At 39.7% G+C, this 27,994-nt stretch overlaps 2 protein-coding genes and 1 pseudogene across 2 annotated transcripts; all 3 read left to right on the top strand.

The window, feature by feature from the left end:
• The first annotated feature begins 35 nt into the window (after positions 1-35).
• On the top strand, positions 36-4,005 carry LOC115733281 (ATP synthase subunit delta', mitochondrial-like). The gene is made up of 2 exons (XM_048276083.1): positions 36-388; positions 3,466-4,005. The coding sequence occupies exons 1-2, from the start codon at positions 110-112 to the stop codon at positions 3,808-3,810; spliced, it is 624 nt and encodes a 207-aa protein (XP_048132040.1). The 5' UTR covers positions 36-109; the 3' UTR covers positions 3,811-4,005.
• Positions 4,006-18,354: 14,349 nt separating this feature from the next.
• LOC115729281 lies at positions 18,355-22,397 on the top strand (annotated as a pseudogene).
• A 705-nt stretch (positions 22,398-23,102) lies between these two features.
• On the top strand, positions 23,103-26,923 carry LOC115729283 (ATP synthase subunit delta', mitochondrial-like). The gene is made up of 2 exons (XM_030659774.2): positions 23,103-23,509; positions 26,375-26,923. Exons 1-2 carry the CDS (start codon positions 23,237-23,239, stop codon positions 26,717-26,719), a joined length of 618 nt encoding a protein of 205 aa, XP_030515634.1. The 5' UTR covers positions 23,103-23,236; the 3' UTR covers positions 26,720-26,923.
• The last annotated feature ends 1,071 nt before the right edge of the window (positions 26,924-27,994 follow it).

Genomic DNA, 27,994 nt, shown 5'->3' with positions numbered 1-27,994 from the left:
GAGTGACAAAATCACTGCGACCTCACTCTCTCTCTCTCTCTCTCAAATCTCTTTTCTTCATCTTCTCCGGCCCCGCGACAGCCGAGCGAACTGCCCACCTCGATCCGCCATGTTCCGGCAAGCCACGAAGAAGCTGGTCCACCGGCCCATCCTGACCTCCGCCGCTGCGAGGTGGGCCCCCTCCCGTCCCTTCTCTGCGGATGTAACGGCGGCGCAGACGGCCGACGCGGCGTTCGTGGAGGGGTGGAAGAAGGTGATCCCCAACATCGACCCTCCCCAAACCCCTCTCTCCTTCATGCAGCCGAGGCCTCCCACGCCGTCGTCGATCCCCTCCAAGCTCACCGTCAATTTCGTCCTTCCTTATGCGTCGGAGCTGTCCCAAAAAGAGGTTCGTTTCTGGAGCTCGATTGACTGAATCAGTCATTTCTGTTTGGATGCATTGCTTTTCTTTTTTTTGGTTGATTGTGGATTGGCTGTGTATGGATGATTGCGGGATAGCGGATGAGTTGAGTTTTCTGGTGTTTGTTCTAGGGTGGAGTTGGTTATGTAGTGTTTCCGATGTCCAAGGTCGTGCTTTTGCAATGCGTTCTTTGTGTTGAATGTAGGGTATTGAGGCGTTTTAATGGCTAGTTGCATGGATCTGATGGCAGCTTGGGTATAGCTGTTATGTGTAAATTCTCAAACCTTGAAAGCTGCTACCTTGACCAATGTCTAAGAGATCAATTATTCAGTTATTTGTGTGTTTCAGATAGTTCTCTAGTGTTGTGCTTTGCTCTCGGCGTGGGGAAGGGCTGATGGTGGAGGGATATGATTGGATAGTTTGTGAATTAGAAGGACAAGCATTGACAAGCATGCAAGTTGCGCAATTCTGAGGGTTTGTAGAGTGATTTAGTGTAAGTAATGGCGAATTTATTTTTCCCCTGTTCAAGAACTTGCTAATCTGTTCTAGGATAGTTTACTACTGGGGAGGTAGTGCTACATTGAAGTTTCAATTCAAGATTAAACACCTATTTGTTTGACTGTAGACTCAACTATAAGTGGTGTTTTTTGTAGTTCCGGTTTCATTTTCTAGGTTTGCGTTTGTGCCATCTCTTTGACATGCTGATCCTTATTCAGTCTGCTTGTTGTTCATCAAGAACTAAGTGAAAGAAAACTTCACTGTAGAGGTGCTAAGGAATGCAAACCCATATATAAGTAGAGATCAAGCCCTGGAAAGAGACCATTAACCAGAGAGAGAATATGAAAGGCCATCAAAGCACTGATAATCCATCTGTGGGAAGATTGATAGAAGCGCTGTTCCTGTCAAAAGCCTTTCTACTCTTTTCTTCAACTAGCATAATGCCAACAGAAATCCAGCAAATTCAGACTTGCTCGAAACCGAAGGGTACACTGATTTAACTCTTTAATACTCTTCCAATATTCCATGAGCCAATTAATCCCCACAGAATCTTAAAAATGTTGTAGAATCAGCACTTTCAAGGGTAGTGTAAAACTAGATAGAGGCATTTTTGTCTCCATGTAAGAAAGATCCTCTTTCTGAAACTCTACTCCTTTTTTGAAGGAGTCGGGGGTGAGAATCTGCCCTGCACTTTTCCAAACAGTGAAAGAAAATTATGCTGGAAAGTTCCTTTCCCAAGTTGTCTTCTTGGGAAATATGAGTGGCATTGCTTCGTCGACCCAAACCAAGGAATACATTTGATATCATATTTAACAGTTAACTTTGGCTTTTGTGGCTCACATACCATGTTTGGTTTTTATGTTTCCCAATCTAAGTAGTTCACGGACAAAGTGAGTGAGAATCGTGATTAGACAATAATATCAATGGTCAACAAAAGTTTTCACTGTGAACACCCTTGATTTACAGCATTTCCATTGAAGTACGTTGTTTTTTTTTTCCAATTGAATGATTCTGATATAGCTTAAGGTTTAGGAAAAAGCTAATGTTTATAATTACCAAGCATGGTTTATCTTGGGAAAGCTTCTTGTAATTTGGTAGAAACGAATAAATCAGGATTGTTTTCTTAGAGGTGCAATACCACACCCATCTTGGAATATAAATACATTCCACTTTCCCCCCATCTTACATGCCATGGAAATGTGGAAGTCCTTCCAGCCTTCTCTTTCCATCTCCAAGCCCCTGGTTGTTAGACATCTTTCCATTTTTGGGGTGCATCCAACTCCTAAGCCGAATTTAGCTGCCACCACTTGTAACCAAAGTGATTTGCATGAATTTCATTGGAAGCATTTAAGTTATTAAAGCAAAAGAAGTTGTCCATGTCAAGTGCTTTGCAAGCTGTAAAAGAAGTCAGTTTTAGTGTTGCGTAGATTTTGGAATATAATTTGTATTGTTTGATTTGATCCAGTCACTCGTAAAAAATATCCTATTTCATTTCGGTTCTATCAATTGCTGGTAATGGTGATACGAGCATGTTTGTATAAGAGATGCAAATTCAAGAAACTGCTGCTTTGAAGGTGCAAATATAAGTGATGAAAAAGGTGAAAGGGAGATTAACTTTTGGACAGAAATATCTTTACGAAAGAAAAGATTGCTGCTATTGGTGATCAAAAGAAATTGCAACAGTAGTATAGGTTATTAGGCTTTAGTTTTTTATGGATTAAAACTGGCTAGAGTGAATTTTTGGTATTCTGATGTGATTCTCTAATTTTTTGATCTCGGGCAATTCTAATGAACCAAAGAAGTAATAGTCCTGGAGTTACTATTCCACTCCTACTCTATTCCAACAAAATAGCTATACAATTCCTCCCTTATTCCATTAGTATCTTGAACTCAGTACAACTTGGTCCACGGAGAGCTATTAAAAGAAGATAACTCTATCTCCTCTCTATATGATCTGTTTTTCTAGAATAGAATAATCCCTGAAGTTATGGCCCAAGTCTATGGGCTATTAGCAGTTCTGTTGTCTAGATTTCTAGTGACCTCATGGGTTTCTTACTGTTGTGGCAGACTTGGTAGTTGATTCCAGATTTGCTCTGGTCAGGTAGAATCCCTTAGAAGATGTTTTTTTTTTTTCCCTGGGATATTGGTATTTTTCTCCTGATTGATAGTAGTTACTACTTTAAACCTGATATTGTTCATGCTCTGATAGACCTTATATTCTCTCCTGTCTCATTGTTTGATTGGTCATGCTCATTTAATCTGATTCACTCCCACGACATATTAATGCTACTGAGGAGAATGGAGATTGGAAGCTTGGAGTGGCAATACAAGTAGGGATTTATCGAAGGAGTGTGATAGCTACTATTATTTTGGAGTACTAGGAGGAACAAATTCGTCTTTTGATGCTACATATATCGTATTATGTCGTTACAAGCTTTTAATGCATTTCTTGAGCACAAAATTAAAGTACTACTTGGATCAATAAAGCTTCTGTTGCTGCTGCGGGATGAATATCATGCTATCCTTACATTTGCTGTTGTGGATAATCTCCCTTTCCTCTCTTTCAGGTGGACATGGTCATAGTGCCAGCTACAACAGGACAACTTGGTGTTCTTCCTGGGCATGTGTCCACAATTGCAGAACTAAAACCTGGAGTTATGTTGGTGCACGATGGAAATGAAGTGACAAAATACTTTGTTAGCAGTGGCTTTGCGTTCGTCCATGCAAACTCATATGCGGATATTATTGCTGTTGAGGCTGTACCGCTTGATCGAATTGATGCAAGCCTGGTCCAGAAGGGGCTTGCTGATTTTACCCAGAAGCTGAACTCAGCCTCCACGGACTTGGAAAAAGCCGAAGCACAAATCAGAGTGGATGTGCATAGTGCTCTCAACTCAGCTCTAACCGGCTAAGCCTTCAAACCCTGGGCCTGTTCTTGGTTGGTCATTTTCAGCATCACCCGTTTTTTTCCCCCTTTAATGTGCTTGACTGACATCTGGAACTGACGGGAAAAGAGATTTCTCCGACATTCTGTGCTGGTCGATCCTGCACGGTAATTTCTTCGATAAAATAATCCTCAAGTGAAATTCTTTCGGCTTTCTGAATGGGAAAATGGACATCTTTGAAGCTCTCTCTCTCTCTCTCTCTCTCTATGTGGCTGTGTCTCTCTATATCTCTCTCACACACGCAAGTGGAAGGGTACTTTATCTTGAATGATGTAAACAGTAGCAAGGGAGATGCTGGTTTCTTATGATTGAAGGATGTCAACTAGGACAAGGAACAGAACCTCTATACACCATTGGTAATCCAATTTTAGTAAGAGGATAATCTTGTTTCACCGTTTTAGCGGTCAGCGAACAGGGAAAAGCAAGTGAATGAGAGTTGGGGGTGATCTATATTCAAGTATATTTTTTTTTCCTGGATTACATGATATGTAACCTTGATCTTTTTCCTTAAAGTGACAAATAAAAGGACCTAGATCTTTGTTTGACCTTTTTCTGAATCATTTGGTTTTGCTTAAATGATCGCGAATGTCACATTCCGCGGATAAAAGCTACAAGTTATGTTACTTGCAACATCTTCAACTTGAAGAACCAAGAAGTGAATTGAACTCGTGATCTCGTGAAAAATAGAAGATCACTTATCACTAAACTATTCATCTTGGTGGTTTCACCGGATTAGTTTTATGCCATGCACTTGACATGATCATGGACCGTTGATGTGAATTGACTTCTTCGAACACAATGCTACTCAACCTCATTCTGTACGTTGCCATGTACACTTTTACTACAACTCAGCTTCCTGATACAACTTACTATAGACATTTGATTCACTGTGTGTAATTCCTGATACAACCTCATTTTGTGTTCATCCAATTTTCACCAGCCCTAAGATAAAATTCCGTGTCGCCCCACTTCTTGTCCATCTGTCGGTTCCGGTTCCTCATCTATTCAGGAGAACTTCACAGGAAGCGGAGACCTTCACAGGAAGCGGAGACGCATCCGCCCATGGCTCTGTCCTACTTGCTATCTCCTGTACAACTTCCTTTGGACCAGCATCATCCTAATTGCTGCTGAACTTCTCAGCAGGACGTTTGAAATATTTGAATTCTTTCGATTTGCTGGATCTCTCCCGGCGGATTCCATAGTCTCGGGTGCTCCTACTATCTTTGCTTGCTTCCGCTTGATTCGCCATAACACCCTCTTCCGGCTTAGTCAAGATTCCACACTCCATGCTTTCTCTTCTCTCCGCCTTCACGGTACTGTCACCAGCACACTGTTTGTCTTCATCCGCATTTTCTTTCTCTTTATCATCTTGAAGATCATCCTTGCCCCATAGGCAATCGGCGAGTATGAAGAACTTATTTAACCATGGTTCCCTAGCTCTCTCCCTCCTAGTCCTAGATTTCCAATTGGCCCTACAATCATTCTTGGCAACTCCATTCGCAGACGCTTTCTCTCTGCTGCAATCCTCATGCTTCCTCTTCTTTTGCAGATGTTGGCTGCTACAGGACATGCCTGAATCCCTCTCCTTCCGACCTTCTACTTTCGATGAAGTCGAATTTCGAATGACAGGAGCAGAGCCTGACTGTACATGCTTTCTGCATCTTTTCTCCTCCATTCTTCTGTCAATGCCAGAGACCTTACTACGGGAAGTTGACTTCTCTCGGCTCTGCTTCAGTTGTTCCTCCTCCAGCGCTCTAAAGTTTCCTCTTTCTTCCATCTTCCCCGTCTTTTCGTTCTCATTACTGAAAGAGACATCTGTTTCAGCATTCACTCCATCCAACTCAATTGCTGCTTTGCCTTCCTCCTGCAACAGTTCATCATCATCTTCACCCCTGCGTCCTGTTTCTTCTGTTTCCCTCGATCCTCTTCTGCGCTCCGACACCCTAGAGCTTCCTCCTTCCTCCATCCACTCAGTCTTTCCATTGTCGTTATTGTAAGGACAGTCGATTTCTGCATTCAATCGATTGATATTAATCGTTTCTTCCTTTTTTTTCTCCTCCTCATCATCCAGCAACCATTCATTGACCCACGAAACTCTATGTTCCGCATTCTCTTTTCTTCCCACATCGTCAATTATTGGATCATCTACGCAGTCAATAGCAACCTTCTTATTATTCTTCCTTGCACTGTATAAACGGCTTGATTCGCCTTTGTCCTTACGTTTTCTTTTTTTCCTTCTCTTCATATTTTCCTCACGCTCGCTATACTCTTCTGAGCTCAAGGAAGTTTCTCCGTCTGTGCTCAATCTTTCTGACATGTACGCAACGTAATCCTCATCACTGCTATCATCAGCTGCAGTTGAGCTCTCGGTTGAAGAGGTCAAATGACCTGAGCTAAGAACAGCCTCAGGATCTTTGGTCACTGATGGAGTGTTCTTCCGGGACAGATTCTGCGCATAATGGTCACCCTCGGATCCGAAACTTCTGCCATTTCCCTCACCCTGTTCGCCAACACTTCTCACTTCACCGCAGCATATCAAGTCATCATCAGACTGAAAGTCTGTGCTCTCCTCTTTATCAGAATCACCACCAACGTCATCAACAACAACAATGTCCTTACCTTTTAGTGAAATCTGGTTAGGCTCGAACCTGCGCACTGTCTGAAGTCTGTAATCGCAGGGCTCTTCTTCCTCCTCAACACTCCCACTCACCGAAATAGCTTCGTCACTTCCGTCTTCATTGTCGGTAATGATGATGACCTCATGACCGTCATCCCCAGCCACGCCTCCGGCTCCCAAGCCACCCGAAACAGAGGAGGCTCTTGGCCGAGCTCTGCTGCCACCGATATCCGTTCCTGAACCGCCTTTCCTTCTTCCAGGTTCCGCCTTGGAGAAATATCTGGCGTAGGGATCTCCTTTCTTCGTTCGAGCTCTGCTTCTTGATGCTACAGGAAACTGAGGAGCCATGACAAACAGCAAGAACCTTGAAGAGGGTGAAAAACAGAGAGAAAGACTTCTTTTTTAATCCCTGTGAATGGAGGACGTTCCTTAGGCAAGGGGGGGAAGAAGACAGAGACTTTAAGAGAGAGAGAAGAAAACGACAGAAAATCGGCTGAGAGAGATGAGAGGGAGAATGTGCAGCGATGAACAGGCACTGGTTAGTCACAGAAACAGAGGAGAGATGATCAAAGCGAGCTCTAGCCAGAATCTTTCCATTCTGGGCTACAAAATATTTTCAGACTGGTTTTAAGGTTACAATGAAGTTTCTCCTTCTTCTTTTTTTCCGATGTTTTCCTTATTTGCATCGCCATCAATTGATTCAGCATCTTACGTCTAATCCGAATTATGGAAATTAAGTTGCGTAGAGCCATAGGACAAGTTCATTTACTTATATGGACTTAGACTTTGTCCGACGATCTCGTGCTCTATTGTTGATTTAATTTCGATACGCATAAAGGGAAAAATCAGTATAATCAGCATCAGGAAAGATCAAATTCTTATTCCTTACCAAAAAAAAAAAAAAAAAAAATCTTAAACCAAAAGAAGCAATTAACCTAAAAGCAAATATCACCTGTTCTATATATGGTCAGGATTTTAGTTTTGCGCTCGAGGCTGGTGAAGTGGTCCTAGTCCCAGCAGATAGATAAAAGCATTAGGGTCAAACCTTGCTTTTGAAGGAAAACAACAATAAAGATGGCAGCCAACTCAAAAACAAAACCGATTTGAAAATTTGATCTGGCATAGTTCGAGGATGAGACAGGAATCAGCGAAACTTTTTATGTTGATATTTCTAGATCAGTTTCCCACGAGTGTCTCGACTTGTTGATCTGATTCCGGGAGATCGAATGGAGTTTGAGTTGTTCGCAAGTGCCAATGTGTTGAAGAATTCTGAAGTCTTGAAGCGTATGCGTATGCATCACTGTGTATTGACCAGCATTTCTTTACACGTTGTATCTGTCACCTGCAACATTGCTTCCTTATTTTGCAACCTTTCATTCTCGATTGATCGTCGTTGCTCTGGTTATGTTCTTGTGTGGTAGCCCTCGTGATGCACTTTCTTACCGTTTGCTCGATAGGATAGCGGGTGGTGAGAGACGGGGCTGAACAAAATTGCGACGCCGACCCGGCATTGTGAGTCGCTAGAGTGGCCTACAGAACTCTCTAGTTGGCCGAGTCCGCAGCTTCAACGGAGATGAAATCGACCTTTCCCACCAATCGAATGGGGTAAGGAATAAGAGAATATGCGAATACGGAGAGACGATGAATGAAACATTGGATCACTCCTTCAAAATGGCAAAGTTTGTGAAAGGATTTCTCATCTCATGCTGAGTGGCTGACATACTTTTGTGTTGATTGAATTTTACAGCAGAAATAATAAGCTTTTTTTTTTTTTTTTGGTTCTTGTTTTGGGTTTTCCAAATTTGCTGATGAGACTGTAAATATAATAAATTACAATAGTAAAAAAGAAGAAGCATGGTGCATAAAAAAGGTGAAGGATTGTATAAATAGGCAATGTGTTGGCCCCCCTCATTATTACTGTGGATACAATTGCATATCTACATTTAATACACATTACCATACTAGCAGATATCACAAATGGTAGGTCTGGTCAGAATTGTTCAGTCCAAAAACAGGGTTGCACATTAATTCATTAATTAATTATTGAGGTTTTAAGGAAATTTGACTACCAACCTAAAGATTTCGAGGAATCACTGTGGATGTGGGAATTCGACGATATTCGAAATGATCTATTGGATGTACCGAAATCACGCCTAAAAGCGCATGCTTCACCTAAAGGTTGCTACATGCAGCCAAAGTCATATACGCTTAGTTATCGCTAAACTCGCATTCCCTTTTTCGATTATATAAATGAGTACCAACTTAATGAATTAGACGCACTTGCAACACCCATCAAACTCATTGATCTTGCAACAATATTTTAATTTAGTGTTATGAGTCTAACCATGTAGAGGGTCATGTTAAACCAAATCATCATAAACTAATTCAGAGATGATTGGCGAATCGCATGAACTTTGCATCCTATATTTTCACATATGAAGTTGAATTTGAAGGAACAAAGGTTTGAAATCGAAATGAAAACATGCACGAATAGTCTCTTCTGGATGTTTATCCCATTTTCAACCATCATTTGAATTTGGGTGTTCTTTGGTTGAAATAACTTATGCAAAAAGCATCATCATGTCACGAAGTTTTGTGAATTACTTCATTAGAGTTGAAAACAGAGTTGCATATCGTTAAAGGCACTCTAAGTGGAACTACCATTGCTCATCTTTGTGAAGATTAACTTTTTGCATAATATCCAGGAAAGCTTTCACACTCACACCTCTCGTATAATTTTACATAAGATGTATGAAACGTCGAACCTAACGACCATTTAACTTGTTCTCATGTTCTCTTCCTTTATGATTTTCTCAGAATGGAGAAAGGTAGCTTGCTACCATGAGTCAAGGTACTCCATGCGGACGATAGCATGGAAACCTAGGATGGTGCTCTGGACATCTCCCTCATTCTGCTTCACATGCGTTCGGCCACGCAGGATGGCGGGCATAGCGACTGCATATGAACCGATCGGACACCACGGCATCATCTAGCAATGAAGCAGCGCTTCCTATTGACGGACACTTCGCTTCAGCAAGAGTTCTTTGCCAATCCCCTGCCAATCTCTCTCTGTGCCTCACGCTGTCATTTAGAACAAAGAAATCCGAGATGGCATAATCGTCATTTGAGAGAGAGAGAGATCTTACCAATGGTGAAGCATTCTTTTTGGTAAATCATTGATCCGACATTTATTTACATGCAAGGTCGGAGTATGTGAGACCTGATTATGGATGCATGTCAAAAGAGTTCAAGATGCGAGTGAGATATGGTGCTTGATGCTGTGTTTCCTAGGGATTAGGGTCTTGCTTTGAAGCACAAGAAGGACTAATTAGAAAGAAGAAGAATTGCCGTTGGCTAAGGCTTGGAGCACACCATAAATGAAGGGCTCGATATATAGGTAAATACTTAGGCATGCTCATTATTGTTATGGATAGACTCGCACAATTTACATTTAACACATCCCACAAAAAGAAATAGCATCTGTGGCAGGTTTTGTTAGAATTGACTTCCTCTAGAAGCTCAACCATGTACATCCCCTCGTGATGGCAATTGCACAGTATCAAAAGTACTTACGACATGAGTGTGATAAAATCTTGAAGTATGTAGACTTTTCATTATATTATCGCCAAAAGTTATAGTTCATTGATATCGTTAGTTGCATTTATCATTAATCGAAAAGATCTCCAACAACGGTTAAACTCATTATGCACGTGAAAATTACGTTTTGCAAACGTAATGAATGCCTTTTCAAGAAAATATGCGATTCTTATATGAATGGATATACCGTTTCGCTATTAAATAATTTCCTTAACATGATAATACAATTAGATTAATTATGTCATCTCTGTTCTACTTCTTATATATTTTCTTCCATCTACCAAGAATTATATGTACTGAGAGTAACTCCACATCTGTGCATGGATTGTACTTTCTCCTTTTCCATGATTTTGTAACTGAGTTTCTGACATGTTAATCCCCCAAAATATTAGGAGTATGAATAAGTAAGAATCCACAGAAGGTTATTGTCTTCAAAATTAAATGGAATATAAACACTATTCACAAGGAATACTGAGAGCATTTTCTACCTGAGGCTCTAACCGTGGCTGTAGGAACTACGCGGATGGCAAGCATCTGCTTATATTTTTCTATATGAGGTTGAACTTGAAGGAACGAAATAACTACTGTAGAGCCATTGGGTTAAAATCCAAATGAAAACATACATGAATATGAGATCACATCGATCATTGCAAAACTTTGTTTCCTTGTCGAACTAAGAGAAAATTTACCGTCATTTGAATTTGGGAGTTCTTGGTCGAAATAACTTATGTAAAAGTATCATCATGTTAGAATTTTTTTGAATTACTTCATTGCGTATCGTTTGTAAAATTGTGCGATAGCCGCTCACTTTGAATAGTGTGTCGTGTGAAAGCTTTCCTTGACAATATGCAACAAGTTAATCTTCAAAAGGACAAGCAATTGTAATTCCAATAAGAGTGACTCACTATTCAAAGTGAGCCGCTCTTGTACAATTTTACAAAAGATACATCAAATGTCGAACCTATCGATCATTTAACTTGTTCCCATGTCCTCTTCCCTTGTGATTGTCACGGGAGGGAGAATGGTAGCTTGCCACCGTGAGACAAGGTATTCCAAGTAGACAATAGCATGGAAACGTAGGACAGAGCTCGAGACATCTCCCTCAGACACAATATTCAAAATAACCGACTCTCGTACAATTCACATAAGATACATAAAACGTTCAACCTATCGACCATTTTAATTGTTGCTATGTTCTCTTACTTTGTGATTTTCTGAGGAGGGAGATCAACAGCTTGCAAACATGAGACAAGGTATTCCGTGCAAACGATAGCACGGAAACTTAGGATAGGGCTCAGGACATCTCCCTCGACTTCATATGCGGTTGGTTGCAGAGGATGGTGGGTATAGCGACTACATGGGTCTGGATGAGACTCTACTGCATCGTCCAGCAACAAAGCAGGGCTTCTTATCGATGGAGACTTTGCTTCTGCAAGAGTTCTCTGCCATCGCCTCGCCATCTTAGTGCCTCACGCTGTAATTTTAAAAAAGCATTTTAGGATGTTAGAATCATCATGAGAGAGAGAGAGAGAGAGAGAGAGAGAGAGAGAGAGAGAGAGAGAGAGAGAGATCTTACCAAGGATGAAGCATTCTTTTTGGTAAATCATTGATCCGACACTTATTTACATGCAAGATCGGAGTATGTAAGACATGATCATTGGATGCATGTCAAAAGAGTTTTTCGAAGACGCGAGTGAGCTTTGATGCTTGATGTTGTGTTTCGTAAGCATCACGAGGTATTGCTTTGAAGCACAAGAAGAAGGGCTAGTAAGAAAGAAGAAGAAATTTATGTGGCTAAGGCGAGGAGCACCAAAGATGAAGGGCTCTATAAATAGGTAAATACTTAGGTATCCTCATTATTGTCACGGATAGACGGGCACAATTTGCATTTAACACGTTCCCATAAGGAGAATTACCGAAAAAGTCTTAAACCTATTATAATTATGTCAATTTAGTATTAAAACTTGCATTTCTGTCAATTCAGTATAAAACCTTTTGCATTTGTATCAATTCAGTCCATTCGATCAATACCGGCCGGAAATTGCTGGCGTGGCACGAGCAGTGCTAACGTAGATAATATTTATGATATTTGTAATATTTATAATATATTTTTATATTTTTATTTCTCTTTCTTTTTGTCTTTCTCTTACCTTTTTTTTCTTCCTCTAGCCAATCGCCGAGGTCCAGTGACCGGCCTAAGGCAACGGCAATCCTCGCCTAACATAGACGGAGGTCGGGCCGGAGGGAAAAAAAGAAAAGAAAAAAGGAAAGAAAAGGAAAAAGGAAATAGAAAAAAGAGAGAAGGAAAAAAAATAAAAAAGATAAAAATATTCAGAAAGAGTACAACACTAAAATATTATTATAAACTGTCCATGTTAGGACGCTTGCGATTTCCGGACAATAGGACTGAATTGGCAAAATATGAAAATGTTTATGACTGAATTGATAAACTTAAAAGGCTTAGGACTGAATCGACAAAAGTACAAAAGATTTAAGACTTTTTTGACAATTATCCCTCAGGTTTTGTTAGAATTGACTTACTCGAGTAGCGCAACCATGTACACCCCCTCGTGATTACTTATCTCTTTGAGAAAACTCAAATCTAGATCATTAGATTGTTGATCGTTGAAATGGATGGGAACATCAATGGCGATTTCACAGTATCGAGATGTGTGTGATAAAATCTGAAAGTACATGGACAATCCGTTATATATTGCCAAAAGTTATAGTTCGTTAATATCGTTAGTTGCAATTACCATTAATCGGAAAGATCTCCAACAACGGTTAAACTCATTGTGCATGTGAAAATTACGTTTTGCATATGTAACGACTGCCTTTTAAAGAAAATATGCGACTCCTATATGAATGGACATACCGTTTCGCAATTAAATATTTCCCTTAACAAGAAAATTCAATTATACTAATTATGTCGTCTCTGTTCTACTTCTTGTAATATTTTCTTCCCTCCACCAGAAATGTATGTACTAAGAGTAACTCCATATCAGTGCATAGATTGTATTTACCCCTTTTCCATTATTTTGTAACGGAGTGTTTGATATGTTAATCCACCCAAATTTTGAGAGTAGAAAAAATAAGAAACCACAGAATACCATTGTCTTCAAAATTTAAATGGAATATTGTCATTATTCATAATGAGTATTGAGAGCATTTTCTACCTGAGGCTCTAACCGTGGCTGTAGGAACTACAAGTATGGCAAGCATCTGCCTATATTTTCTTACGTGAGGTTGCATTCGAAGGAACGAAATTAAGTACTATAGAGCCAAAGGTTTGAAATCAAAATGAATTCATACACGAATATAATCACATCGATCATTGCAAAACTATGATTAGTTGTCGAACTAAGAGAAAGTTTACCATCATTTGAATTTGGGTGTTCTTTGGTTGAAATAACTTGTGTAAAGGCATCATCATGTCAGAATTTTTTTTTGAATTACTTCATTAGAGTTGCTGAAGATAGAGTTGCATATCACTGAAGTCACTCTAATTGGAATTACAATTGCTTGTCTTTTTGAAGATTAACTTTTTGCATAATATCGAGGAAAGCTTCCACACAAGACACTATTCAAAGTGAGCTGCTCTCGTACAGTTTTACATAATATACATGAATCGTCGAACCTATTGACCATTTAACTTGTTCCCATATTCTCTTCCCTTGTGATTGTCTCCGGAGGGAGAACGGTAGCTTGCCACCATGAGACAAGGTATTCCTTGGAAACCTAAGATACGGCTCGAGACATCTCCCTCTGACACACAACATCCAAAATACCCGGCTCTCATGCAATTTTACATAGGATAATCAATCGTTCAACCTATCAGCCATTTAGATTGTTTCCACACTCTCTTTTATTGCAATTGCAGATTGAGCTTCTGCAAGAGTTCTCTGCCAATCCCCCGCCATCTCAATGCCTCACGCTGTCATTTAATAAAGAGAAATCCCTAATGTCAGAATCATCATTTGAGGGAGAGAGAGAGAGAGAGAGAGAGAGAGAGAGAGAGAGAGAGAGAGAGATCTTACCAAGGATGAAGCATTCTTTCTGGTAAGTCATTGATCCGACACTTATTTACATGCGAGATTCGAATAAGCAAGACATGATCATTGGATGCACGTCAAAAGAGTTTTTCCAAGACGTGAGTGAGATATGATGCTTGATGCTGTGTTTCGTAGGCATCACTAGGGCCTTGCTTTGAAGCACAAGGACTAGCAAGAAAGAAGAAATCCCGTCGGCTAAGGCGAGGAACAGCAAAGATGAAAGGCTCTATAAATAGGTAAATACTTAGGCATGCTCATTATTGTTGTGGATAGACTCGCATAATTTGCATTTAATACATTCAGATACAAAGAGAATATCATCCATGGCAAGTTTTGTTAAAATTGGGTTTCTCTAGAAGTGCGACCATGTACACCCCCTCATGATCTACTTAACTATTTGAGAAAACTCAAATCTAGACCTCGTTGTGATGGATGGAAACATCAGTGGCAATTTCACAAGGTCGCATCTCACCCTCGTCGGGCTTGTTGGCCGGTTGGAGGAAGGAGGAAGAGAAAGAAAGAAAAAAAAAAAATAAACAAAAAAAGGTAAAAGAAAAAGAAAAAGAAACAGAGTAAAAAAAATATTAAAATCTTTTTAAAAATTGGTTATGTCAACGTCGGCAGCGCTACGTCAAGACTGGCAAGACAAATGGGCTCAATTGGCACAAAAGAAATAGTTTAGGATTGATTGGCAAAAAAAAAAGTTTTAGGACTAAATTGACATAATAACAATAACCTTAAGACTTTTTTGATAGTTTTCCCAAATCTTAAAGTAATTAGATAATCCACTATTCAAATGCTACAAGTTATATACTACGTTAATATTGTAGTTGCATTTACCATTGATTGGAAAGATTTTCATTTACCATTGATCGAAAAGATGTCCAACAATGTTTAAACTCATTATGCACGTGCAAATTACGTTTTGCATATTAAACGACTACCTTTCAAAGAAAATATGTGGCTCCTATATGAATGGAAAATATTGTTTTCACTATTAAATATTACCCCTAACAAGAAGATCCAGTAATTTTAATTTACTTTGAAATGCATTAGTTTTAAAATGATCGATACAAAATCATTCTATTTATATTAAAGAGCAATGAAATATTTATGAGTTGTTTATATTTGTAACGCAAAATATTTTTATTATTTAATCACATGATGCCATAATATTATTACTCAAATTTGATTTGTTGTGCTGCAACGCTTTTTTCTCTATTTTGCTCACCTAACTTCAATCTAATTGTGAGAAACAAACTAATCTTTTGGACAATATGAAGAGAGCTCCCCGCTAAGATGTTAATTTCAGATTTTTCAATACATTTAAACTTCTTTTTCAATTAAAATTAGACAAGACAAGACTTTTTAATACTACACTCTCTTGTTTTCTTTGTAGAAATGTGCACAGTTTCCTACCAATATATTAATCTTAGAAATTAATGTTTTAATTTGAAATCCAACTACATTGATATTACCTTAATAAAAATCATGGCTAATATTTGGGGAAAATTCCAAAAAATGGCATGAAGTTCTCTTATTTTCTCAAATAATGACTCTAAATAAACTTTGTTTTAAATAAGAGTCCGAAGTGTCCTTATTTTTTCAAACAATGATCCGAATTGAACGTTATTTCAAATAAAAGCCTGAAGCGGCCATGAAATTTCAAAAAAGGGCTTGATTTCAAGGGCATTTCGGTCTTTTTTTTTCTATTTGATTTTTTTTTCTTTTTTATTAAATTTTTCTTTTTTTGTTTCTTTAAAATTTAACAAAAAATTTAAAAAAAAACGTGTAGAGCCTCCGGTCGTGGCCCCACCGCTCGGGGGGGAGGGCGAACGCCACCGGGGTCACCCGCCGCCGTCCGAAAAGGGGAGGAGAGCCCGCCCCGGTCAAGGCTAGGGCGATCGACCTCTGCCCCATCCCGGGCGGTGGCTATTGATCCCCACCCGCACTTGGGTGGGGGTTGCCGGCCCTTGCCCGGATCCGGAGAGGGTTAGACCGGCCATCGCCTCTGGTTGGCGGGGTCGTCGCTCCCCGAGCAGGAGTCGGCGACCCCGTCGGCCTTCGTCGTTGCCGTCGACCCACCACTAGAGGTGGGCCGACCGCCACAGAAAGGAGGGCACCCCTCCCGCCAAAGTGGCTATTTTTTTTTTTTTTTCATTTTTAAAAACTAGAAAAAAGGAAAAAATAGAGAAAAAATAAATAAATAATCAAAATAAGAAATGACGAAAATGCCATTTAGGTTAGGCCCCTTTTTTGAAGCTTTATGGCCATTTCAAGCCCTTATTTGAAATATATTATGCCATTTCAAGCTCTTATTTGAAACAATGTTCATTTGAGACCCTTATTTGAAAAAATGAAAGGATTTCGGGGCACTTTTTTGGAAATTTCTCCTAATATTTGATATGCCCTTGGTAAAAAAGGAAAAAAATAAAAATAAAAAGCAAATGGAGAAAATGCTCTTAGCTAGGCTCTTCTTTGAAAGAATGAGAAGCCTGCAGACCCTTATTTGAAACAAGGTTCACTTTATGGCCTATTTCGAATTTCTCCAAAGCATGCCTTTTTCAAAAATTTCTTGTTATATACCTATGCTAGTATTTTTTCATGAAAATTATTGTATGTAGAGTATATTGTGCTTTCTTGGCAAAGATACTTCTACTTTGCTCGCTTCATAGAATATATTCTACATGCAATTTAAATTTCAAATTTCAGTTTTATGTTAGAGTAATAAATAGAATCAATGAGTTGTACTTTGTTGCCCGCAACATGTTGCTCATTAGTCATTGGAGTCACCATGTGACATTATTTAATTTTTTTTATCATGTCAGTTATAATTAACAATGGTTTGGAACTAATCGACCGACGGAAATTAAAGAATTCGGATGCAACAATTTTTTTTTGCTATCTTGCAAATATAAGTTCCATCTAGTTCTAAACAAGGATTCACTTATATAAAATGGAAGAGAGCTTTCTATTTTTATGGGTCCAATTTCCTTAAAAGGCACTAATTTTAGGCTGGGTCCAAATTATGGCCCGAATTTCGTTTTGTCTCCTAAAGAAAGCATCAATTTTCAGTCGGCAATCAAATGTGACCTTGTCAAATTTTTGTATCATGATGCCGTTAAAGATCCACCGTGCTTACATCTCTCCCCTTCCTCGTGTCGTTCTTTATGGTCTTTTCGTCTCTTTCAAGCTCCCTTCAGCTTTTCTTAATATTATATGATCTAACCACGTAGACATTCATGTCTAACCAAATAAATCTCTATTTATTTCGTAAAAAAAAAATTATTTAAATAATATATATTTTTAAAAATAATCGTTTATATCGCTTGAAATAATTAGTTAGTATAAATTATTTTTATTAATAATAATTTTATGTTAGATGAAATAATATTTTTTGTTGATTTATTATTTTAAACAATACAACGACCTTCTTTTAAAAAATATAAGAGAAAATTTCAAATAAGGGCTTGAAGTGCCATCATTTTCTCAAATAAAGGCTTAAAGTGAAATTTATTTCAAATAATGGCTCGAAATGTCCTCGTTATTTCAAAGGATGATACGACGAAAATCCCAATCAGGTACATTTGTGACAAATTTACCATGAATTTTTTTTTTACCACAAAAAATCTCAAATCGGTACACCCGTGATAAATTTACCAAAAACATTTTTTACTATCAAAAATCCAAACTTGTATATATGTGATAAATTTATCCCAAATCGGTACACTTGTGACAAATTAATTCTCTGTTAGTTTCCGTTAAATTGGGTTAACACCGTGAAAAATCTCAAACTAATGTACATGTGACAAATAGATGGTAAAAATCCCAAATTGGTACACTCGTTAATTGTCACACGTCATCAAACTCATCAATTTGACAATAAAATTTAATAAAAACTAATTGAGGGTAAAATCGTCGTATGTATATTAGTTTGGGGTAAATTGTCACAAGTGTACTAGTTTGAGATTTTTTGAGATAAAAAAAATAATTTAGGATAAATTTATCACATGTGTAATAGTTTGGAGCTTTTTGCGATATTAACCCTTGTTTCAAAGAAAGACCCGACCGGGGGCATTCTTCTCATTTACTTTTTTGATTTTTTTATTTCTTTTGATTTTTTTGATTTTTTTGATTTTTTTTCCGTCTTCCCTCCTCGGACCACCGGCGAAGGTCGTCGGACTCAAGCAAGAGCTATCCTCACCGGATCCGACAAGGGCGCCTCTCATCTGCCTAGCCCAAGTAATGCTGGGGCCACCCTTGCCCGATGCTAGCAAGGGTCACTTAACGCAGGTGAGGGCAGCCCTCACCCGAGGTCAGTGATGGCCAAAGGAGGGGAGAGAAAGAAAAAAATAAAGAAAAAAAAAAAAAAAGGAAAGGACGAAAATACCCATCGATCAGGTCTTTTTTTAGAAGAATAAGGCATTTTAAGTTTTTATTTGAAATAAGGTTGATTTTAGATTTTTATTTTAAAATTTTTCAAAATGTAATTGTTTTTCAATAATTATTTATTTTTCGCGAATAAATAAATAAATGATATCTTCTAAAGTTGAATGTACAAACATATCGACGGCCAAAGATAAAACTTCGATTCGCTCTGGCTCTCTCTCCCTCCGCTAATTCCCATTTCTTATCCGCCATCCTAGCGAGAGCCGAGCGAACTCCGATCTTGCTCCACCATGCTCTGGCGAACGACGAAGCTGCTCCCGGTCCATCCTGACGTCCTCCTCAGCCGCCGCCGCCGCCGCCGCCGCCGCCACAGCCACCGCCAGGGCCTCGTTCCGGCGATTCTCTGCGGATCTCCGGTGGCGCAGACGGCGGGCACAGCAGCGTTCGTGGAGGCATGGAAGAAGGTGGTCCCCAACATCGACCCTCCCAAAACCCAGTTCGTGCAAACAAATCCTCCCACGCCGTACTCGATCCCATCCAAGCTCACCGTTAATTTCGTCCTTCCTTGCGCCTCGGAGTTGTCCCACAAGGAGGTTTGTCTCTCCATCGATTAAAGAGCTCGATCAGCTGAATTCTTGATCATTTCTGTTTGCTGCACTTTGCTTGCTTGTTGATCGTAGATTAGTTGTGTGCGGATGATTGTGGGGTTGTAGATGAGTTGAGTTTCCACTGTTAGTTCTACGGTGGTTATGCTTTTTCGATGCATTGTTAGTGTAGAATGATATGACATGCGTGCTCGCCCGCACAAGTAGCACAAATCTGAGAGTTTTTCAGACTCATTTTGTGCAAGTAATCAACTCGAAATTGTTTTTCCCTGTTGAAGTACTTGCTGTTCTGGTCTAGGATAAGCGATTTATTGGATATATAGTGTTGCATTGAAGGTTCACTTCAGAATTGAACTTCTATCATTCGGCTAAAGACTCGACTATTGGAGTTCCACTTCTAAATTGAACATCTATTGTCTGGATGAGCTTGGCTATAGGTGATGCTTTTTCGTAGTTCTAGTTTTCCCTTTCATGTTTGAGTTTGTGTCGTCTCCGCATGCCGATCCTTGTTCTCTCGGTCGTTCACTAAGAGCAAAGAGAAAGGAAACTTCTCTCCAAAAGTGGTAGGGAATGCAAACACATATACAAGTAGAAATCAAGCCCAGAGATAACCCATTTCTAGATATATTAATAAAAGTGCTTTTCACGCAGAAAAATTTTCGGGTATGCCAAAGTTTTTAAGTTTCAAACAATGGTACTAATGGAAGCATTTTTTCCCGTGGAAAGACTGTTACTCTTTTCTTCTGAAACTAGCAATAATATGGAGAGAGGTCCAGCAACTACAGACCTTTAAACTGAAGAGGACACTCTTACAATTCTCTTACTCTACCTAAACTTTTATGACCCAACTGATCCGCATAGAATCTGAAAATTTTGTAGAATTAGCACATCCTACCCCGAGTTGGCTTCTAGGGAAAATGCGAGTGACATTCCTTCTTTGGCCAGACAGATGATCCACTTAGATATTATTGTCCTTAAGTTCTGTCTTTTTGAATATAAGTAGTTCACGCATGAAGTGAGTGAGGATCATATGATTCAACATTGAATATCAAGGTTCCACAAAAGTAATTCACTGTGAAAGCACCTTGATTTACTCCATTTTGATAGGAGTTCGTTGCATCCTTTTCCAATTAATTGATTCTCATATAGCTTAGAGAAGGTCTAGTGATAGGTCAGTGGTTCTAATTCCTGATCATGGCTTGTCTGGAAAAATAAATGGAGCAAACCACCCTGCTCTCACATGCTGTTATATTACGGCTAAAAAAGCTTCTTCTTTTTATTTTTATTTTTATACAGAATAAATCAGGGAATTGATTTCTTAAACCGTTCCCACAACTTAAGTGTCATTTTTAATTGGGGAAGTCATTTCGGCCTTCTCTAATCCATCTCCAAGCCCCCTGGTCATGAGGCATCTTCTTTTTTTTTTTGAGATACATCCAACTCCTGAGTCAAATTTAGCTGCCACCATCTTTCTCCTATGTGATTTGTCTGAAATTCATTGAAGGCACTTACTTTTTTATTGCCAAAGAAAAATCCAAGTAAAATGCTTAGCAAGTAATTTAAAAGGTCGGATTTCTCAGAATTGTAGCGTAAATACCTATTGCTTTCAAAGTGGATCACGAGATATTGTTAAGTTGGGTCCCCGCAACTTTACCTTCCCCGTTTTACTCACCCTTCTTGAAATGAGAAACGAAAGCAACTCTTATCAGAATTTTCATTTGGATTCCGTTAACTGCCGGTGTTGCTGATACGAGCATGCTTGTGTAAGAGATGCAAGTTCAGAAAGCTGCAACTTGGAAGGTGGTTATGTAAGTGATCGAAAAGGCGAGTGAGAGATTAGTTTTTGAACAGAAGTTAAGAGTTCACTAGAGAGTCAGCTAGTTGTGGAGTGAAGAAAATATCTCCAATTTAGTTTTTCTTTTTTCTAAAGGGATGTATATATTTGTTGCATATTTATGATCTTTGTTGGTTTTGAACTTGGACTTGCAATTCCACACTCGTTTGCAAGTCACACATTCAAATGTTTGTAACAGGGTATATTGCTGCAGGTCAGTTTATGGATGGATGCTGCCTTGTCTAGAAGCTGATACCTGCTTCCACTGTATTTTCACCTTAACAGTTTACTGCATCACTTTTAAAAATCAGTGACTCTTTCTTCACTTACTAGCTGGAACTCCGTGCAACTTGATCCACAGAGAGCTATGAAAGAAATGTGATTCTATCTCCTCTGCATACTGTTTGTTCATCTTACGTGGAATTATGCCCAAACTTATAGTCCTAGGACAAGCCATTGGCAGTTTTATATTTGATTTCCTGCTACTTCGTGGGTTTCTCTCATGGTTGTGACAAACTTGATAGTTGGTTCCATATTTACTTTGGTCAGCAGTGGTCCTTTAGAAGAATGTGTTTTCTGGTGAATATCAATATGCTTTTGCCCATTGTTTGTATTGTCGTGACTCCTTTAAACCAGCTTATATTCTCTGCTGTCCGGTTCTTTGAGAGGTCAAGGTCACCTAATCTGCTTTGGATCCCATGACATCATAATGAGGAAAATAAAGATGTGAAGCGTGGAGTGGCAATCCAAGTAGGGGGTTTGTCGAAGGAGTATGATAGGTTCTAGGATGAAAAATTTGACCGATCTTGAATGCTACACGCTTAATAATGTCTCGCTGCAAGCTGTTACTGCATGTTTGAAACACAATATCACAGAAACACTGCTTTGAAAGCTTCTGTTGCTGCTGCACGCGTGAAGGCTCTAATGTCTCATTAGCTGTTGTAATATAATAATACTCCATTCCCCTTTCTTTCAGGTGGACCTGGTCATAGTACGGGCAACAACAGGACAACTTGGTGTTCTTCCCGGACATGTGGCGACTATTGCAGAACTAGAACCTGGAGTTCTGTCGGTTCACGATGGAAACGACGTGACAAAGTAATTCGTTAGCAGTGGCTTTGCATTCGTTCATGCGAACTCAATAAGCAGATGGTGTCGCTGTTGAGGCTGTACCGCAATCGAATTGATTCAAGCCTGGTCCCGAAGGGGCTTTGCCAAGTTCACCCAGAAGCCGAGCTCAGCCTCCACTGTCTTGGAAAAAGCTGAAGCACAGATTGGAGTGGATGTGCATAGTGCTCTCGATTCAGCTCGAACCGGCTAAGGCTTCAGTCCTCAAGAGCCGTTCTAGGTTCTTAACATATTAGCTCGAATCTTGATCCAACTTAAGGTGAGATGTCCGTGACATTTCCGTACCGGTTGATGTTGCATGGAATTTTCTTGGATAGAATAATCCTCAAGTACTCCGACAGCAATTGCCGCCCCGGGCAGACCAAAGGATGCCGTCACGATGCTACCTCAAATGCGCAATGTAATCGGCACATCCATTTCGCTACAGATCGACCGCCAACTACCGCGGCGGTAAAGGAAAGTCTTCTGCATGCAATCGGCACTACTTAGAATATGGGGATAGCTAAGCACCGTTGTCATTGTTGCCTATTAGCCTTTCGTCAAGACTAGTTTAATGCGAGCTGACTCCATTTGCTCCTCGCACTAATCTTTGGGGAGAGATCTTTGCATTTCCTAATTTCCTACCATTGCGTTAGTGTAATTACCTCAAGTTTCTCGATTAATAGCCACTTAATTAGTAACGTGTCTACGATAATTCAAAGCACAGAAATGAGACCACTAAAATGACCCAAACAGGACGAAATAGGGAAAACAAAGGAGATAAGTTTTTGCTGGTAATCAATTTCGTCCTTAAACTTTTATTAATTTCGTCATTATGCACATATAAGCAAGCGCGATCTGACCTTTCTGTCGTACTTCTTCGCGGGTAATTGCTGACGTGGCGGCATAAACCCAATCGATCAGATTAGTGGAAGGACCAAATCGTGTCCACTGAGTAGAGTACAAGGATGAAATTGAACAAAATGAAAAGATTAAGGGCATAATTGAATATTGACAAGAGTACGAGGACTATTTATCCATGTTTGTACCCAAAAGAAAATCACTGTGACCTTTCACGCTCTCCCTGTCTCTCTACCCCAAGCAAATCGCACCTCCTTCGTCGTCTTCTGCTGCTTCCGCTTCAGCTTCTCCGACCTTGCGAGAGCCGAGCGAACTCCGACCTTCCTCCGCCATGTTCCGGCAGGCCGCGAAGCTCCTCCACCGGCCCATCCTGACCCCTTCCGCGATGAGGGCCTCCTCCCGCCCTTTCTCTGCCGATCTCCCGGCGGAGCAGACCGCGGACGCTGCATTCGTCGAGGCGTGGAAGAAGCTGGTTCCCAACATCGACCCGCCCAAAACCCCCCTCTCCTTCATGCTACCAAGGCCTGCCACTCCGTCTTCCATCCCGTCCAAGCTCACGGTCAATTTCGTCCTCCCATATGCCTCGGAGTTGTCCCAAAAGGAGGTACCGTCTCCCGATCGATTCTGGAGCTCGTTTTAGCTGAATCCGTTGTCATTTCTGTTTGTCGCGCTCTCTTTCTCGGTTGATTGTGGATTAGTTGTGTGCGGATGATCGCGGGATTTTAGATGAGTAGAGTTTCTGGTGTTAGTTCTACGGCGGTGTTTGTTATGTAGTGGAATACGATGCCCATGGTCATACTTTTACAGTGCGTTCTTTGTGTTGATTGTAGTATATTGAGGTGATTTAACGGTTATTGCATTCGTGTTTGGCGAATTGAATTGCCGCCCCAATTTACATGTGCTTTTGGAAGGTTTTTGTATCTTTCACTTTGCTTTCAGTGCGATAGGATTGGATGGTCTGTGAATTAGAAGCGCATGATTCGGCACGCATAGAGTTACATGTCGAGAGCTTGTATTACAGAGTGATTTAGTGTAAGTAATCGAGTTGAAATCTTTCCCCCCCCCGCTCAAGGACTTCCCATTGTGGTCTAGGGTAAACATACTCGAGATATGGTCATAGATTGAAGTTATACTTCAAGATTGAATATCTATTGTTTGGCTTAAGACTATAAATATAAATGGTGCCTTCTCTTGTTGTAGTTGTGATTTCTTCTTCTATAGTTGTTTTTTTGTGCCTCTGTTCGCCATGTTGATCCTTGTTCCATTCTGTTTCTTGTTCACTAAGAGCAAAGTGAAAGGAAACTTGACTATGGAGGTGCTAAGGAATGTAACCGATATAAAACTAGAGATGAAGCCCAGAAAACAAGCTCATCAAATAGAGAGAGAATCTCCTATGTCGGTCAAAGCATTGACATCCCTGGAAATTTTTTGAAGTATACCAAAAGCGTTGAAGTTTTAAACTATAAGTCTCTGGAAAATGTTAGTAGAAGCACTTTTCCATTCAAAAGCCCATGTATTCATTTCTTCTGAACATGGTGACAATACTGGAAGGTCCAGCAAGACAGACTTTCTCTTTGGTGGAGGGGACACTGATTTCACTCTCTTGCTTTGCCTAACCTTCTCTGACCCTATCAATTCCAGAATCTTGTGTTGTTGTAGAATCAGCACATCCAAGGGCAACGTTGAAGGAGATGAGTAGCAGTTTCCTCTTCATCTACGATGAACTCCACTTCCCAAAAAATCTACCCCTTCCTTGGAGGAGCTCAGAGTGAGAATGTGTCCCACACAGTTTGAAACAATGAAAGTAACTTATGCTGGAAAATTTCTTTTCCTGAGTTGCCTTCTAGGGAAAATAAGAGTGAAATTGTTTCTCTAGCCCAAACCAAGGATTCAGCTAGATGTCACATTTAATAGTTATGGTCCAATTTGTCCTAAGTTTTGGCTTTTGTAACTGGTAAGCTGCATTTTGTTTTTCAATTTTGTAATATAAGTAGTTCACGGGTGAAGTGAGTGAGCGTCATGATTAGACAATAAACATCGAGCTATGCAGAAGTATTTCACTGTGAAAACAAACCCTTAATTTACTCCATTTCCGTAGAAGTATGTCATCTCCTTTTCCAATCAATTGATTCTCATATAGCTTATAATGATCCAATGAAAATAAGTAATGAAACCAGTGAGTGAGAGACAAGGTTGTGAACATAAATATTAATACACAAACAACACAACTAGTGGTGGTGGTGAGGAAATAGCTTTTTTGCCCCCCGTCTTTTTCTAAAAGCATTCATCTGCCGTTGCTTCTTTGGTGGTTTCTAACTCAGCCTTATAATTCAGGAGTTGTTTGCATGTCACTCTTTCCATTGTTTCTCAGCGGGTACATTGTGGTAGGTCAGTTTATAGATGCGCTGCTTCCTTGCCTAGAAGCTTAGAAACTGCTTCTACTGTATTTTCACCCTTACTTTATCACTTATCCCTGAACAATCAATGAATTATTTCTTTATTTTCTTGTATTTGGTAGAGATGATTAGAAATAATTACTAGAGAAAAGTACAGCAGGGAGATGGATGGATTTAAGTATTAATTTGTTTGGAGGCTAGTAAGGGAAAAGAATAGAAACAAATTCGTCGTGACCTAAATGTCCTTGTATGTATTTAGGAATAGAGATTATATGAGGGTATAAGCGAGAAGAAGAAAAATTTTGTTTATCCACTATATCCATCCCAATCCCTCCATTTATGGATGGAGTTGGAGGGATTTAAGAAACTACATGAGAATATGTTGCTCACTGCATCAAATCCCAATCACTTTTAATATCCTCTCTTCCTGCCTAATTAAATCCACCATATGCACTGTTATGTATATATCTTCTCTGGATTCTATTTGCTCATCTTAAGTTGAATAATGCCCGAACTTATAGGCTGAGGACAAGCCATTGGCACTTATTTTTCAAAGTTATAGGGACTCCATGGGTTTCTGTCATTAGTTGATTCCGTTTTTATTTTGGTCAGTCTGGATCCTTTGAACAACTTATTTTCTGTGATATTGATATTCTTTTTCCCATTGTTTGTCTTGTACTGACAACATGACACCTGCTACTAAACATGATCTGCAAAGATGGACCATCTTCTCTGTTGCCCATTCTTTGAGAGGTCATGGTCACAGTCATTTAACCTGTTCAATCCCATGACACCTTACCGAGGAAAATAAAGATGTGAAGCTTGGAGTGGCAATCCAAGTAGGGAGTATCAAAGGGGAGGGATAGCTCCTATTGTGAGGTTCTAGGATGACAAATTTAACTAATTTTGAATGTTGTATACATCATATTGCACTGCTGCAAGCTGTTGATACATTTTTGAAGTGCCAAATCAAAGCAATAGTTGACTCAACAAAGCTTCTGTTACTTCCACGTGCATAAACGCTCCTAACAGGGATGTGGTTGTGAATAAGCTTCCTTGCCTGTTTGTTTCAGGTGGACATGGTCATAGTACCAGCAACAACAGGACAACTTGGTGTTCTTCCTGGACATGTGCCAACTATTGCAGAACTGAAACCTGGACTAATGTTGGTTCATGATGGAAATGATGTGACAAAGTACTTTGTCAGCAGTGGCTTTGCTTTCATCCATGCTAACTCGTATGCAGATATTATCGCTGTTGAGGCTGTGCCGATTGATCGAATTGATGCGAGCCTGGTCCAGAAGGGGCTTGCTGAGTTCACCCAGAAGTTGAACTCAGCCTCCACCGACTTGGAAAAGGCTGAAGCACAAATTGGAGTGGATGTGCATAGTGCTCTCAACTTTGCTCTAACCGGTTAAGGCTTCAAAACCTTAGGGCCGTTCTTGGTTGGTCATTTTCAGCATTTATCCTTTTGTTTTATGTGCTTGATTGACATCTAGATCTGGCTTGAGGAGAGATGTTTCTGACATTTTGGACTGTTTAATCCTGCATGAAAATTTCCTTGATGAAATAATCCTGAAGTATATTGTTTTTTTAGCTTTCACAATTTAAAAAGGGCATTTCTGAGGCTCTCACACTTATGGATGTGTGCATGCGCACATCGCCACGGATGTTTCCCAGATATGGTGTAGACTATTGATTGAACTGTCGCCATTATAAATGAGAGGTGAAGCTATTATGGGTTGCTCATGGTTGAAGCATGTCAACTAGGAAATGGTGAATATAAAGACAGACGCTCAAATGCTGTAAGAGGATACTCTTTCCTTTACCGTTTCAGCAGTAGTATGGTAAGGTTCCATTGTTTTTGCCGTCTTCGTTTCATCTTGTACCTGACTCTAGGGCTTGAATTCACCATGTAAATCCGTGAATTGAGCGAGTAGATTATCCAAGTTCATGAATACCAAGCTCTTCTTTGTTGTCTCAGAACTTACAACTCCAAGCGGAAACTTGAACGAAGAGAGTTCAAGCGGACCTCTCGTGGGTTGCGACAGTTCAAATCAAAGTCTTCAGTAACTCTCTGACCACAAAAAGAAATCTAGTCAGTAATAGATTGTGGCGAATTGATGCATGAACTCAAATCAACGGATGAATTCTCGCCTAACATCATTGTCCCCTTGAAGAAAAGCCATGAAAATATAAAGTGGCCAGAAGTAAAGGGTTTAATTTCTACTTTCAATCTCGGTGCACCATAAGATCCAAACGTGTAACCTTAAATTATAACATAAGATCCAAAATCTTGAATTTATGTTATCATTAGAATATGCCGATGTTTTTCAATGTTATGTGTGTCCTTGCATGACGACTCTCCTAACCTAAGAAAGAGGGATCTTCCTTTGGACTGAAAATGGAATGGAAAGGGATGTAATCAGATTTTCTAATAGATTTTATATCCGGATAATATCAAGAGGTTGAATTGCTCGATCTATTACTTGCCTTTGTTTATAGTAGAGTCGCCATCTACATCGAGTCTAGATGGAGGTAGAGATCGGGACTTCTTCCTTCCTCGAAGAAGTTAGATGTTAGGTAAGCAATTCTATTTGCGCCGTTGGGTCTAAGGCTTGTTCATGTTTATCCCTCATTTCATGTGCAATTAACACTTAAGGTCGAATTGAGAACTCAAAATAAGTGGTCTT

Source organism: Rhodamnia argentea, chromosome 3, assembly GCF_020921035.1.
Source record: "Rhodamnia argentea isolate NSW1041297 chromosome 3, ASM2092103v1, whole genome shotgun sequence".
NCBI classification, from domain to species: domain Eukaryota; kingdom Viridiplantae; phylum Streptophyta; class Magnoliopsida; order Myrtales; family Myrtaceae; genus Rhodamnia; species Rhodamnia argentea.
Note: the sequence above shows the minus strand (reverse complement) of the source record. Positions and strands in the feature narration are given on the sequence as shown.